Raw genomic sequence first — 14,816 nt, forward strand, 5'->3', positions numbered from 1 at the left:
CTTCTAACATTTCTTCACTAATCTAATCCTTTTCAATTATCCAATGTTGAATTGAAATCTTACAGTGTACTTCTGTACAGTCACAACCGTATATGGTATATCATAAGTCAATTCATACAATTCACGGTCAGCACTTCAACACTAATGTGTGTATATTAGTGTCTAATTGACATTTAATTACCTCTAAATGTTGGAATTAATAACATTAAATTGGTTCTAAAGAGTATGAAAAATAGTACTACTAATTAAAGTAACAAAACTTCAACGAAACATATCAAATTTACAATTAATTACTTGTTCATGAGCAAAACAAAATGTATTGATAGATTAGAAGCATAAACTATAAACTAATACGAGTACGAATTAATGAATAAAATATTATCTTATTTAAAAAAAAAAAAAATTGATAAGAAGCAACTTACGGAGGAAGAAGAAGAAGAAGAAGAAGAGAGGAAAGGTAGGGCTGTTTATCCGTTCATGAAATGAAATGGGAATCTATGACTGGGGCGGATGTTGGGGCGGTAAAGGTGCTCCACTAAAGCAGTGCTCTTATATATGACTTCATCATCATTATGGGGTGTTTCATTAGCTTATTATTTTCGGGATTATATAATTTGATTTTTAATAATTTTACAAATTCACGAGAGTATGAGCTTATATTTACTTGTGTAGTAAGAAATTATTTGAAGCTTATATTGGATTATTTATTCATAAAAATATTAATTAAATACTCCTATTCTGTTTAAACAAAATAAAAATAAAAATAAAATACTCGTATTATATTAAAAATATTTTTAAATTTGGAAGACTTAACCATTGACTCGCTATGCATATCATTTCCTATGAAAAATGGATGATGATATTTCCAATCATATTTTTGATAAATCTATTCATTTTATGCATTAATAGATTGTACAGTACAATATGTAAATGTATATAAACTATAAAGTGAGTAGATTTATCAAAAATCATGTTAAGTTTATCACTGATCATAAAATAATTGAAGTGTTCAAAATTTTTGGTTTACCACCGATTGATCAAAATTGAAAAACCAAAAATAATGTATACAATGTTAATTGAAAATATACAAGGGTTTTTTTTTATGTTCTTTTATATTTTTCGTTTGAGTTTCAGACGAATTTAATATAACATAAACAAGATAGTGTCCTACAAATTTATTCTCACAATACAAAGTAGTTTACAACTATATCCCTATAACCCTATTTATATTTACCATTATTCTCCTGTAAATGCAACTTGTATTTGAGAAAACAAAACTTCGATATACTTAAACACAAACAGATAAAAATATGTGTATGTGACATTATTTATCTCAAGTTGAATATATATGATGAATTTATCTCAAATCTTGCTAGCCTGTTAATACATTGTTGCTATTCGAAAAAAAAAATATGGGTATATGCCAATTTAGGATTATATTCTGTCAAGTTCTCCACAAGTGACAATGAGCTATAGATGTATACATTCATAAGTAATATGAATCATATAAAGTAACATATATGGGCTTAAAATCGTGGATTATGTTCAAACTTATACAAATGTAAAAACACCCACAAACAAATTATTTTATTACACTCTATTTCCATTACATGAACATACACCACTAAATATGCTGTACTTTACAACTCTCCAAAGCAGATTTAGTGGTGTACGTATAAATTTGGGTGTACAAATCACTCCCATTCATAGATAAGTAGCCAGTGCTAGTAAATTCTTTCAGCAGTTGACACGGGACGAAGAAATACGACAATTATAGTGATATTATCATTACTGCCACGTTCGGCAGCCTCGGTTGCCAATCTTTTGGAGCACATACCTGGCTCTTTTACTGTGTTCTTAATTATGCTAACCACTTCAACATTACTTAAAACATCCCACAGTCCATCACTAGCCATCACCTGAAATATCAACATAGTTGGGTTCGTTAACAACTCAAATCAGGTATTGCATTCTATATATTTAAATCATCATACCAAGTATTCATCATCATCTGTGAGTACGGTCTCGGTAACCTCTGGTTCAGCTGTTACGCCAGGCTTCAGATCATCGTCACCAATAGAGCGTGTAACCTATGAAAGACAAGTAAACAAAATAAATGGGATACAATATGAAATTAAAATTCTCAAGTTGGGGCACAAATGCCAATCGTACATTCATGCTTAACTTGCCATAAATGCATTAAATAAAAATCGAGGTTGGAAAAACCACTACTCGGGGATTACTCGGTCCCCACTTTTGAGGGAGTACTCTGGGAGTAAGGATTGGACTTTTTATACATTCAAATAATAAATTTCAAAACTATAGAGATCCATAAACATAAACGTTAACATAATTGTCCAGAAACATAAACAGAATCTTCATTTGTCCAAGAGCTCTAGACATCTAATTTAGATTCATATTAAAATGTTTCACCGATAAACAAAATTATGCAAACAATATTAACCTGTAATGCAGCAGGACCAACCCTCCAGGTATCAAACTGCCATTTGACAAGTCCTCCCACACACGTAACACGTTCTCTCTCTTCATTACAACTTGCAACATGGTCCTACATATAATTATTTGACTAAATCAACTAAGTATACAAGTCAAGAACATATGTTACTTTGTATTTTTAGGCCATTTCCTACCTTACTTAGAAGATAGGGGCAACCTGCTCGGCATAAGATTGCCCTGCAATCACCAGCATTAGCAACAAAAAGCCTATTTTGAACTATAAGAGCAACAATTGCCGTACAACCAGGATGATAGTCTTTCTGGATAAACCCCTTAGATTTGCGCTGACTATTCAATTCCTTTCGAAACGCGATATCAGTCTTGATGAATGCTTCTTTAAGTGAATCTGTTGGACTGTTTATCATTATTAATAAAAAAAAAAGAAAAAAAAATATATTAGCTTTCTCAAAGACGAAATAAGGACTACACGATCTCAAGGGCAGAGCTAAATCATACAAACTAAAGTTGGCACAAAAGTGTTGTGGGTCAACTCAGCACGACCCACCCCGTTTCGAACTGTTCCACAATTACCCAATTTGACCTGTAACACAACCCACCAGACCTACCCTTAATACCATTTACCACAATAAATACAAACCTGATGGCGCAATCCAGAGTTTGTAATAATCTCGGTATTGCTCGAACAGAAAATTCAGCAGCTGCAACACCTGCATGCTCCAAAGCCAACTTAGGTACAATATTAATTAAAGATGTTTGAGTTTGTATTTACATGATTCATAGCAAATGATAAAACGAACAATTTCTAGATCTAGATCCTAAGCAAACAAGTGAAATTTTATGGGGAAAAAATCCAACATGCATTTACTGCCTAAATCTAGATCCTTATGACACAAAAGAGGCAAAATAGTCAAATAGCAAAAAAATTGCATCGAAGCTATATTAATAAGTACATAAAACTACTTTTAAGAGGAAGGTTCTCTCTATGATGCTCCAATCAACCCAGGATTAGCAATCAAGCCAAACAACATTTAGTAATAAAACAATCATCATTAAAGCCATATTTATTACAAGTGTGTACCTCGATGACCATCAAAGATACCAAACGTATTGATATGCTCTTCATTCCACATACGAGGCAAAAGGAAGTGTGTATCCTCCATCGTCTCCCTTCTTCCACAAGTAGCAAACGAACCCCACGATACAACAGGACGGTATAACAATAAACTATCAGAGTAACTAGTCCAACTTTTCATAACGGGGGCACTTTCGTCACAACTCTTCGAAATATTATCACCCTGAACTAGCCAATTGACATTCTCTTGAGAAGATAGAACTATATTTAAGCTCTCATTATTCAAAGACTCGGTATCAACATTATTATTCCCAATAATGTGATCAAGTTCAATTATTATATCATCAAATGAAGGCCGATTTTGTGGGTTAGCATCCCAGCATCTTTCTATCAGAGTCAGTAAACTTGGTGGAGCACCTAATTCGGTTCCTGCAAGAGCGGGTCTCAGTCCTTCAGAAACAACAGCTGCTGTCAGTTGCTGTTCAGTATAGTTCATTTCCAGCACTGTGTGAGCCTGCCAGTTGTGTATATGATTATGCTCAGATATATGAAGGCAAACAAACAACTATTCGCTACAAAATGATAGTAAGGGTCTGAACTTGCAAGATACACAGTCAAATCACACACGGTTAAGTCCATTCACATGCTGATATTGATGCACGTTCACATCTAAACCATAAAACATTTGGTGGAGATGAGCGGGTTAGATGTATTTGGGTAATGGGTCAAAACAGTTTCAAGTTGAAATGAACCAGTCCTTGTGCACACCATACAAGCTGTGTAGAGTTGAGTTAACCAGCATACATTTTTTTTTTTTTCTTTTTGCCATTTTTTAATATTTAGATGAATGTTTTACTTATGATTACAAAAGCCAAACTTTTTTTAGATCTTTAACTTAACACACTCAAATTTCATAGAACACTGAGATTTTTAAGCGTTGTTTGTAGCACGATTGTGGATATTTGCGAATTTTACATATATTAGTTTGACCCTCATAACTATGAACTTTCCAAATATACTCATGCAGACAACTATTGATTGAATAGTCACATTCTTAATTCATTGGGAGCTTCTATACTAGGCTTGTCGACACAATAAATTATATTTCATTTAATCAGCGTAACCTAACATGTACTTTTTGCAGTATTCCTTCTGCGAATCACCAAGCCTACACTTGCAAGTTACGTTCAACTGTTGATTTGATTAAATAGTTACTAACCTGTGCTTCAGTTCGAAGATCGGTATATGGGACAACACCTGTTAGAAGTTCACTATAATGGGTTAAGCTTAAAACTTTGTGAAATTAGTCATACATAAGAAAAAGATAGCATATAATTCACCTCCATAATACCCGATAATGTATAGGGTGAAAAGAGAAACATACAACCCAATTACAAGGCAACAAAGAAAGAAAGATGAGATTATTAACATTTAGGGTATATGGCAACACTAATTAGGAACCCATCAAGGAAAATAACAATTCACTGAAAACACATACACCCAATAAACATATTATTCATTTATTGATACCCCATCAAAACTGAAAATTTTCATTATGGAATGTCTAGAAGAATCGCAACATTTCCTTTTTTTCCTTCAATTTATTGTAATTTGTAATTTGTAATGCTACCAGTATGTCGATAGCCATGTCAAAACTAAATTTTATACTAATTTCTTTTAGCCCAAAAGATTCGTTTAGATTTTCATTAATTAATATCTAGAATAGTTGATTGGTAGTAAAAGTGTAAAACCCTTTCAGTAAACTATATATATGGTCACGTTCTTTCAAGATTGACGGAATGAATGGATTACAAGACGCTGGTAATCTATAAAAGGAATGTAAATGTAGAAAATACTATACAAGATGACTAATTTCCAATATATGGTGATGGTAATATACAAATATAGAATTCTTACTTGATTGATACCCCAAAACTGTACACGTCTGCCTTTTCTGTATAAATCTCCTTCCTCAATACTTCAGGTGCCATATAAATGAGAGTACCTACCATATTCTTCTTATGAAAACCACCTGTTGGCTTGCCTGATGATCTCCAATTCTCGAGTGTCACTTGTTTGAGATCTTGCTTGTATTCAGACAAACCAAAGTCTGCAAGATGTGGCTGCAGGTTCTTGTCAAGCTGCATCAAATTGTAAAATTTCATATATTGAAATGCTAAAACGAGTCAAAACAATATTCCTCTTGTGATAAACTTTCCAAATAGTGGGCTGAATGGGCCGGATGTGGTTGGGCTGAATAGCAAGACTATTGTGTTGTTCTTTATCATCATACAAACAAATGAGAAGTTAATAAATTGTAACAAGATTCTAAATATATAACTTACGAGAACATTCGCTGGTTTCACATCTCTATGCACAATTCCAATGTTATGAAGATACTGCAAAGCACTTGCTGCAAAAGAGACAATATAACAGCATAACTTTTAGCCCAATGTCTTACATCAATGATCTCCTTCCTTTAAAAATTATCACCATAATTGTTTAACTTTAAATATTTGGAATAAAATCAATTAAAACTCTTGGAAATTGTCGTAGAAAACAATCAACTTGTAAAAAACGCATTCATGCATGTCATCAACTTACGGGTTCCATAGTAACAGTGATTTAAAGCAACAATATTTAATGTCCATTAACCAAATTAATAGTACACCGTATGATAAATTGAGTACATTGCTAATTATAGAAATTTCCCCTTAGCATGAAGATTATAGCATATGCTACAGCCTAAAGGTAAAAAAATAAAAATTAACTGCTAATTTTGTGGAAACAAATAAGTGATCTCCCAGTTTCGTGGAACTTGACAAACCAGAACATTCATCCCAAAAACAAATAACAACTCATACGATTGATAACACGATACACAAAAAAAAAAATGTTGAGTTAACAACCTAACTGTCTGATGATCATAAGCGCTTGACTGATACTCGGACTCCATTCCTCAACGTGTAACTGATGAGAAAGATTTCCAAGTTCATACAACTTGAAAAAAAACATATAATTAGGTGGTCTTGCATGTGCTGCCACTAATTTTGCAATCCCCTGATGATTCAATTTGCTTCACATTCCAAATCAAACAACCAAATCACACATACAAAATATCAAACAGTTGGTGTGCAACTTAATTTTTTGCCTATATACATAAAATTAAATTAAATAATATAATATATATGTATAAATAACCAACCATAGCAATTGTAATTCTTTATGAAACTTATTGATGTCATCAGAGGTAGACAATATAGGTTTCTTAACAGCAACTCTTGTGCCATCCAAAATTGCATCATAAACAATACTTTCAGCCCCTGTGTATATATGTAAGAAAAAATATATATATTTCTATGATTATTATTATGTATAATTATAAATATAAATAGAGATGGTGGTTTAATATACAAACCTCGAGCAATTGGAAGTGAAATAGAGTATGAAGATGGAGGGAGATGCAAAGGAATTGAATCACTGTGACAACAACCTCTGATGCAAGTGTTAGGGTGTGTGATTTCTAAAACCATCTCTAATTTGATTTAGGGTTTGGTACAAGTAATAATTAAAATTTAAATAAATTTTGATTTTGGGGTCATTACATAGGGAGGGTGTGCAGTAGAGGAGTAATATTGCTATCAACTTATCCTATAACAGTGCAATATCAAGCAATAGATCTAGACGCTCAGCCTCAGCGCCCAACGTCATTCTGTAAGCAATAGAGTACATTTAAGTCCTACACGTAGTAGTAATACGTGAACCCTACGGACAATAATATCACATAAGCCGTTCACCGTATACGTGAGTAAAAGTTGAAGAGATAAGTCATTCCCTGCAACATAAAGCCCTGCACTCGGACGTACTCACTCTTTGGAAATACGTACGAACATTTGGCGTCACCCGATTAAACTACAATTCTAGAAAAATGAGGTGTACAGCCTCCAGTTTTTTCCTCTTCATTCAAACTATTGACTTTCGAGGCGGTAAAGTGGACAATCCCTTATTCCAGCTTTAGAGGAGCATCCTGTGAGACTAGAACCCACAAACATGTGGTAAATGTGTGAAGGCTAGCTCGAAGAGCGAGAACATTAGCGTTGAGATTGAAATTTTCCGAAAGAGTGCATTCTTTTTTTGTGGAGGGATCTTTCGGAGTCGCTGTTAGTTGTTTGTGATGGATTGGTTTTTTTTCCGCTTAAGTTTTGGTTATGGTTGGTTAAGTAGGTTTTATTTTGTGACTGGATTATGTTTAGGTGGCCTTTTGTTTCGTTTTACTTGTTTCATTTGTTTATCCTTGTGTTCAATTTGGTTTTCGTCCTATTGTATATTTGTTTACATTGTATCTTTCACCGGTAAATGAAAGTTTTGTTGATTTTTTAATAAAGTCATTTTTCGCCAAGAAAGAAGAAAAAAATAATGTGTATCTTCATCCAATGTGGATCGTGATAATAGCACATTTGTTAAAACCAACGACCTAGTTAATCACGTTCTTTGGTTTCGTATAAATCTATGTTTTCGCAGTGTAAATATCGAGTTTGAGCTTCTGCGTTGTACGGATGTTGTAAATTTACGTTCTCGCATTTAAATATCGAGTTTTGAGCCCATGCGTTTCACGACTTTTAATGGGCGAAAAAAGTATACGTGATAGGTCATAAACGCCGATCAATATTGATGTTAAGGGTTGAAGTTTACATGTATATTTGAAGTTTAAAATGCTATTTCATGAGGTTTTTATAACGGGTAACGATTCGAGACGAAGACGCGAAAAATGGGGTTTAAACGACGAAAAGGCAGGAAAAAGAAGCCCAGCCGCAAATTGCGGCTGGGGGCGTAAATTGTGCCTGGGCTGGTGCAAAAAGTCCTATCAAGTCCAATATGGGCGTATTTTGGCGGTGGATTTTTGCGGTCTGGCCGCAAATTGCGGCCACGAGGTGCAATTTGCGGTTGGGTCGATTTTTGGATAGAATTTGAGGCCGAATTTGGTGGGATTTCTCCTTGGGAAACACTTTACATGATCTCTATAAATAGGAAACCCTAAGCGACGAATTTATCATCATTCCCATCACTTCTTAGAGCCCTAATCACACAAAAACACATCACAAAACATCATCATTCAAGGATTCCCAAGTCAAGATCAAGGAGGTGTTCTTCATGCAACTTCAAGAAATCATCATGTTCATCATCTTCAACATGAGTGGCTAGTCTCTTTATCTTTACTAGGTGCATTGCCCGTGCGTTGCACGAATATGATAAGCGTTGTTGCATCGCACTTGTAATATTGTTACGTGAAGCGATTTATGTCGACGGTTAACAATACGAATCTGGAATATTTGAATATAAACATACGTAAATCAATTTGTGTCGTCTATTGTGAATATATATATATATATATATATATATATATATATATATATATATATATATATATATATATATATATATATATATATATATATATATATATATATATATATATATATATATATATATATATATAGAAGATCAAACATCTTAAAAAATAATGATAAAAACGTGTATTTATATAACTCTATCAATTGTTTCATTTGAAAAGTGTCATTATTTCATTTGAAAAGTGTAGTGAGGTGAAAAATGAAAAATAGTATTTGAAGACAACAATGACTATCAATTTAATTAAGTACTATATATAAGGTAAGTGAAAAGGTTAAAATTATTGTTATTATTTATGACATAACATAAAGTTATTATGAATGTTTAGGAAAAATGAAAAGTTTAAAACTATTGTTATTATGCATAACATGCATCAATTTTAGTTACGATTTAAAATAGTTAGGATCAAATGTATGATAATAACTTAATATCAATAATCAAACTGAAAGACTTTATAGGCAACATTTTATTATTAATTTTTTAGTTCTAAATTGTCTTATACTGATTAATTAATCAACTATTTTTACCATCTTTATATTTTTATTTTCTTAAACACATCTATTATGAGTAATAATTAAGTAATTATAGTTACACGAAAACTCAAATATTTGATACGTAGTAAGTATTCACTTAATATTTAATAATAAGCTGATTAATATTAAACTTAATGTAGTAAAAGTAACAATTATATGCTAATTAAACTACTCCGTAATAGCTACTCGATCAAACATAACATATAATATGGTTGACTTATTCAATACATGTTAAATTATCTTTGTTATTCAAGAATCAATTTTTTTTTACCATCGTTAATTACATTAATAATCATTTTACTATAATTTATCATAATAATAATGTTATATTGTTATTCATCATCATATGAAATAAGTATTATCCATGTATAGAAGGCATATTTTTTTTTTTCATATTATCTATCAAAGAACTCCATGATGTAAATGATTGCTAAAAGATTACGTTCAATAATAAAACATAAAAAAATATTAAGAATCAAGATAAAAGTCAAATTAAACAAAACGTACATACAATTCAATAGAATTGTAACGACCCCGGATTTTCCAACGTTTACTTATTAATATTTATTATTAATACTTGTGATTAAATGAATGTATTGTTATACATTTACTTGTTACCATACTTGACTTTAAATGCCTGAAACGTCTTTGTGACACACGTACATTACACGAATAATATTTTTAGAATATTATTTACATTCATGATTAAGTTTTATTAATCATTTTAATTAACTAAGGATTACTAGTTAATTACTTGGGCTTTTTACTTGGATTATTATTTTATTTGGACTTGGGCTTGTGTTAATGGACTTAGAAGCCCACTATACTTATATTAATGGATTAACTAGGAGCCTTTTATTACAACTAGTCCATTAAGGTTTGAAAACTAGCTTAGTTAGTAATGAAAGACTTGTTACATGTTACTTGCACCTTATCCCCATGAACATACATCTAATAACCAACTTTTGAACCTTTACATGCATGAGACTAGTGGATTATTTTCTTCTCCCTTCCCCCATTTGAAACCGTCGGCCATCCCTTGGCCTAGGGGAGTTCAATTTATTTTTTATTTTTGTTTACATATCCACTCATACTCTCTCATTTTCACACACACAAATGACTTCTCATTTTCCTCTCAACTTTTGCTCTCAACTTTCTCTACATTTTGTAAGTATCAAACTTGCTTTTCTTTCTTTTCCCTCTTCACCAAAACCGTAGCACACATACACACTCTCAACACCATCATCTTTTGTTTGTTTAAGATTACTTGTCTTTGATTATGGTTTACTTACTTGTAATTATTACTTACATGTTGTTAAAGAATCAAACTCTTTAGTTTGTTCTTCTTTTTATCTTGTATTTACAAGAACACACAAGAACTAAACTTTCTAGTTTATGTTCTACATTTATTGTTTTAAAGATTGTAAGTTCATGTGTTGTAAAACCATACTTGTAATTCATGTTTGTAAACTTAAAGTTTACATTCTTAAAGATCAAGCTTTGGTTTGAATCTTTAAAGTATGAACAACCATTACTTGTTACTTGTATATTTAGTTTATTACTTCATTTCTTGTACATTTAAATTCATGTTTGTTGTTAAATGGTCAAGTATTACAAGTTAGTCTTGATCTCATACTTCTTGGAACTAAAAGTTAACTTGAAAGTTCAAGAACATGGAAGTGTAACTCTTTAGTTATAACTTCATATACTTGTGATGGATCTAAGTTCTATAGCTTATGGTCTACTTATTATGTCATAAATAAAAGCTTGAAAGTTTACATACACTTTACAAGATGCAAATCTAAGTTTTATAACTTATGGTTTCATCAAAGTAAAGATTCAAGTATTAATACTTAGGATTTAACTTAATAACTTTAGATCTAGACTTTTGGGTCTTGGATCTTCAAGATCAAACTAAGAACTATGTTCTACAACTTAAGATCTTGATTAGTTAGTTTACTTTCAAGTTTGTAGTTCAATATTACTTTTATAGTTCATGTATGTGTTAAATCTAAGACTTTGATGTAACTTTGGTTCATCAAACTACATACAACACTTAATTGAGTTGTGCTACATGTCTTAGACTTACACAAGTGTTATGATGGTGAAACCTTGGTTAAGATGATGCAAACACATCAACGAGTTGTACACTTGAAGCTATATGCATCAAGGATGAGAACCGTGATAAGCATCGAGAACCAAGAAACCCACCGGAACTTACTGTTTTACTGTTTCTGGGTCTGATCAGTACGACCTGGGCTACTATAAATATTATTTTCAGTTAGATCTGTTCGAGTAGATAACTTTTCATTTAGGACTCGTCTTAATCCGAGTTACGGTTTAGGATTTATGGCCCTCCGATCGTCACTATGTCCTTTTAACGTTGTGCTGAAAATTCTGACCTACTCGCACTTAGACCATCGCCACGGTCAAACGAAGACGAGTTTGCTTCTGGAATTTTTACCACAACTGAAGGACTCATATACGGAGCCATGGCCACTGGTCTCACCTTATTTCAGTAGGTATAGAGGCCGTGGTGACTGACCGAAGTCAGCCTTTGTTTTAAACTCTTTTCATGAACGAAACTTACTTTACACCTTTTGTTTGATGATGAATGATGATGACCCTTAAGACGTAATTTACATACATTTAAACCTATTCGGACGATTTACTGACTTAGTACTATTTGACTTAGGTTGAGGACTTTTCGGACCTACGTACTTGCTTATTTCCCGACTCGACTTTACTACTACTTTACACTGTGAGTTATAGCATCCCTTTTTACTTTAACTATTTTGGGAACTGAGAATACATGCGCATTTTACGTTTTATATACTAGGCACGAGTACTTAAACTTATATATGTGTGGATTATACAACGGCATAAACATTCCCTTTAGCTCGGTAACGTTTAGTCATCGGTTTTTGAACCGGTGAACGCGAATCTTAGATATGGATCCATAGGGTTTGACATCCCCACTCGGGCTAGTCGCGCTAGCATTTAATGAGTGTTTAATATTTCGTAAACATACGCACTTGCCAAGTGTAGTTTCAGGGGGTATAAATGTTAAGTTAGTTACCAAGTGCCCACGGTTAAACATATACTTTATCATACTATTTTGAAACGCTCTTTGTAGCACTGATATCTCGTGGCCTACCTTACATACTGTTATACTTAAACTATAGCTCACCACTTTGTGTTGATGTTTTTAAGCATGTTTTTCTCAGGTGCTTAAGGTTGCTAGCTTCCGCTGTGTACTAGTCTTGCTGTAGACACCCGCTGCTCTAGAGTTATCACCGCATGAACTATTTATCTTGCATTCATAACTTAAATACTTTTGAACTATGATTTGTAACGACCTAAGGGTCACGTACTATTATCTTTGCTTCTGTTCATAGAAGCATACTTTTGATGTAAAACATTTGACGTTAGTTATGACGTCACCTTTTATCTTGAATGCAAACTTGTTTTGAAAATGCATATAGTGTTTGATCTTGTAATGATCCTGTTGTTGATGGTCCGTACATGTTGATTTAGTACGGGGCATCACATTTGGTATCAGAGCATTGGTTGTAGGGAATTAGGTTGCATTAGTGAGTCTAAGACCGACCCGAGTAGGATTCACTAATAGGACTAATCTACAACTTACTAGTTTACTTGTTTCCGCTGAACTTACTGCATGCTGCTGCTTACTTTTACTGCTATATGCCGTATGCTATTACATGATTTCACTACTGCATGCTATTATCTGCTTTCGATTTCATGATACTTGTCGTTATTGCCATGCTACTTACTGTTACACATGATTTAGACTGTTGTAGTTACTTGGCCTAATACGTGCTTGCTTTATGACTTACTGACATGGAAAATTTATTTTTCCTTGTTCAGATGTCGGATATTCCACCTGCTATCATTTTTGGTAGTTCAGACTCGTCAGCCACCTCACCTACTGCTGCTGCCGACACACCGATCCCGTTACCCGCCAGTGACCCCGGCGCTTCATCCTCCAGAGCTAGCAGTCATGCGCCTGCCCCAGTGGGTACTGCAGATGGAGCCCAGGACCTCCCGGAGATTCCAGCTCCACTTGCCCCGGTACCTCAGGAGCCACATCACCATCCCGGTGGTGTTGTAATTCCTGCGGAATTTGGGGAAGGTCCATTCCGTAATCAGTATCGTCATTGGTGCCGACGCGCTCCTGATGGACGACTCGTGCCGATCCCGCCTTTTAGATACCGACAGATGATGGCCGTCCGAGGAGAGCCAGTACAGCCGCCCGTGCATGTGATGACCCGGAAATTTCCGACCAAATTTAAACTTAAATCTTTATATTATTCCGATATGATAAGCACAGTTTGTTAAGTTGAATCTCAAAAAGTTAAACTGTGTTCATACATTCATCTAACCTCGACCAGATTCCAACGATTCACGAACTATGTTTTCAGTATATGCGTGTGTATACATACATACATATATACATAAACTTTAATTATTGAATTAAATTAAACATAACACTTAAATGTTTATAAATTATAATATAATAGATAACAACATAATACGTATATAAATATTAATGTATTATAGTGAGTTGGGTTAGTTGTCATCTATATATTAGATTCAAACAACAAATTTAATTTCGCGTGAATTCTTTTAATTAATTTTAAGACTATATTAAAATCATAATACTAAACCTTATGCAATAAATAAAATTATAGGTAAATAGTGTCGGTAAGAAAAGGTTCAAATAATTTATCTTGGTTGTCAACAACTGGACGTTTAACTTATTGAGTATGTTTGATTCTATATTCAATCAATTTGTCTATAGTCAAAAGTTTAGATTTTTAAATATTGTAGTTTGTTTTCTTTTGATTATTAGTGGAACACATCCAACACTATTCTTGCTTTATGTTATCATATACTAGTATTATACTCTAATTCGACTCTTCAAACACATGAGACATAAACTATTTTTTTTCCTTGTGACTACAACTTCTCCTTTGCTACTTGATGTCGTAGGGGGTGTATACAAAATAGTATTATTTTTAGTGCGAAATACTATTAAATACGATACAATTTTACACAAGATATTTATTTATTTATAGAATGGATATACTTAAACCTTGCTACAACACTTATAGGCAGTGTACCTAATCGTACAGTAGTGTAGTTTTTAGTAAGTCCGGTTCGTTCCACAGGGAAATCTTTAAACAAAGCGTAACGCTATATTAGTTTACTTTTATAAAAATACAAACATATATATAAGTAATATTATTATTATAAAGGGGGGTTTTTACCGTTTAATGACCGGTTTGTCGATTTTAAAACTT

At 33.0% G+C, this 14,816-nt stretch overlaps 1 protein-coding gene across 1 annotated transcript; it reads right to left on the minus strand.

Moving 5' to 3' along the window:
* Nucleotides 1–1,724: 1,724 nt before the first annotated feature.
* Nucleotides 1,725–7,225, minus strand: LOC139872529 (protein kinase and PP2C-like domain-containing protein). Its single transcript, XM_071860417.1, has 12 exons — nucleotides 6,969–7,225; nucleotides 6,756–6,873; nucleotides 6,460–6,626; nucleotides 5,896–5,963; nucleotides 5,468–5,691; nucleotides 4,770–4,821; nucleotides 3,557–4,064; nucleotides 3,116–3,185; nucleotides 2,652–2,871; nucleotides 2,465–2,569; nucleotides 1,995–2,090; nucleotides 1,725–1,919 (listed from the first exon to the last, which is right to left on the minus strand). The coding sequence occupies exons 1-12, from the start codon at nucleotides 7,081–7,083 to the stop codon at nucleotides 1,725–1,727; spliced, it is 1,938 nt and encodes a 645-aa protein (XP_071716518.1). The 5' UTR covers nucleotides 7,084–7,225.
* Nucleotides 7,226–14,816: the final 7,591 nt, after the last annotated feature.

This window comes from Rutidosis leptorrhynchoides, chromosome 10, assembly GCF_046630445.1.
Source record: "Rutidosis leptorrhynchoides isolate AG116_Rl617_1_P2 chromosome 10, CSIRO_AGI_Rlap_v1, whole genome shotgun sequence".
Taxonomy (NCBI): Eukaryota; Viridiplantae; Streptophyta; class Magnoliopsida; order Asterales; family Asteraceae; genus Rutidosis; species Rutidosis leptorrhynchoides.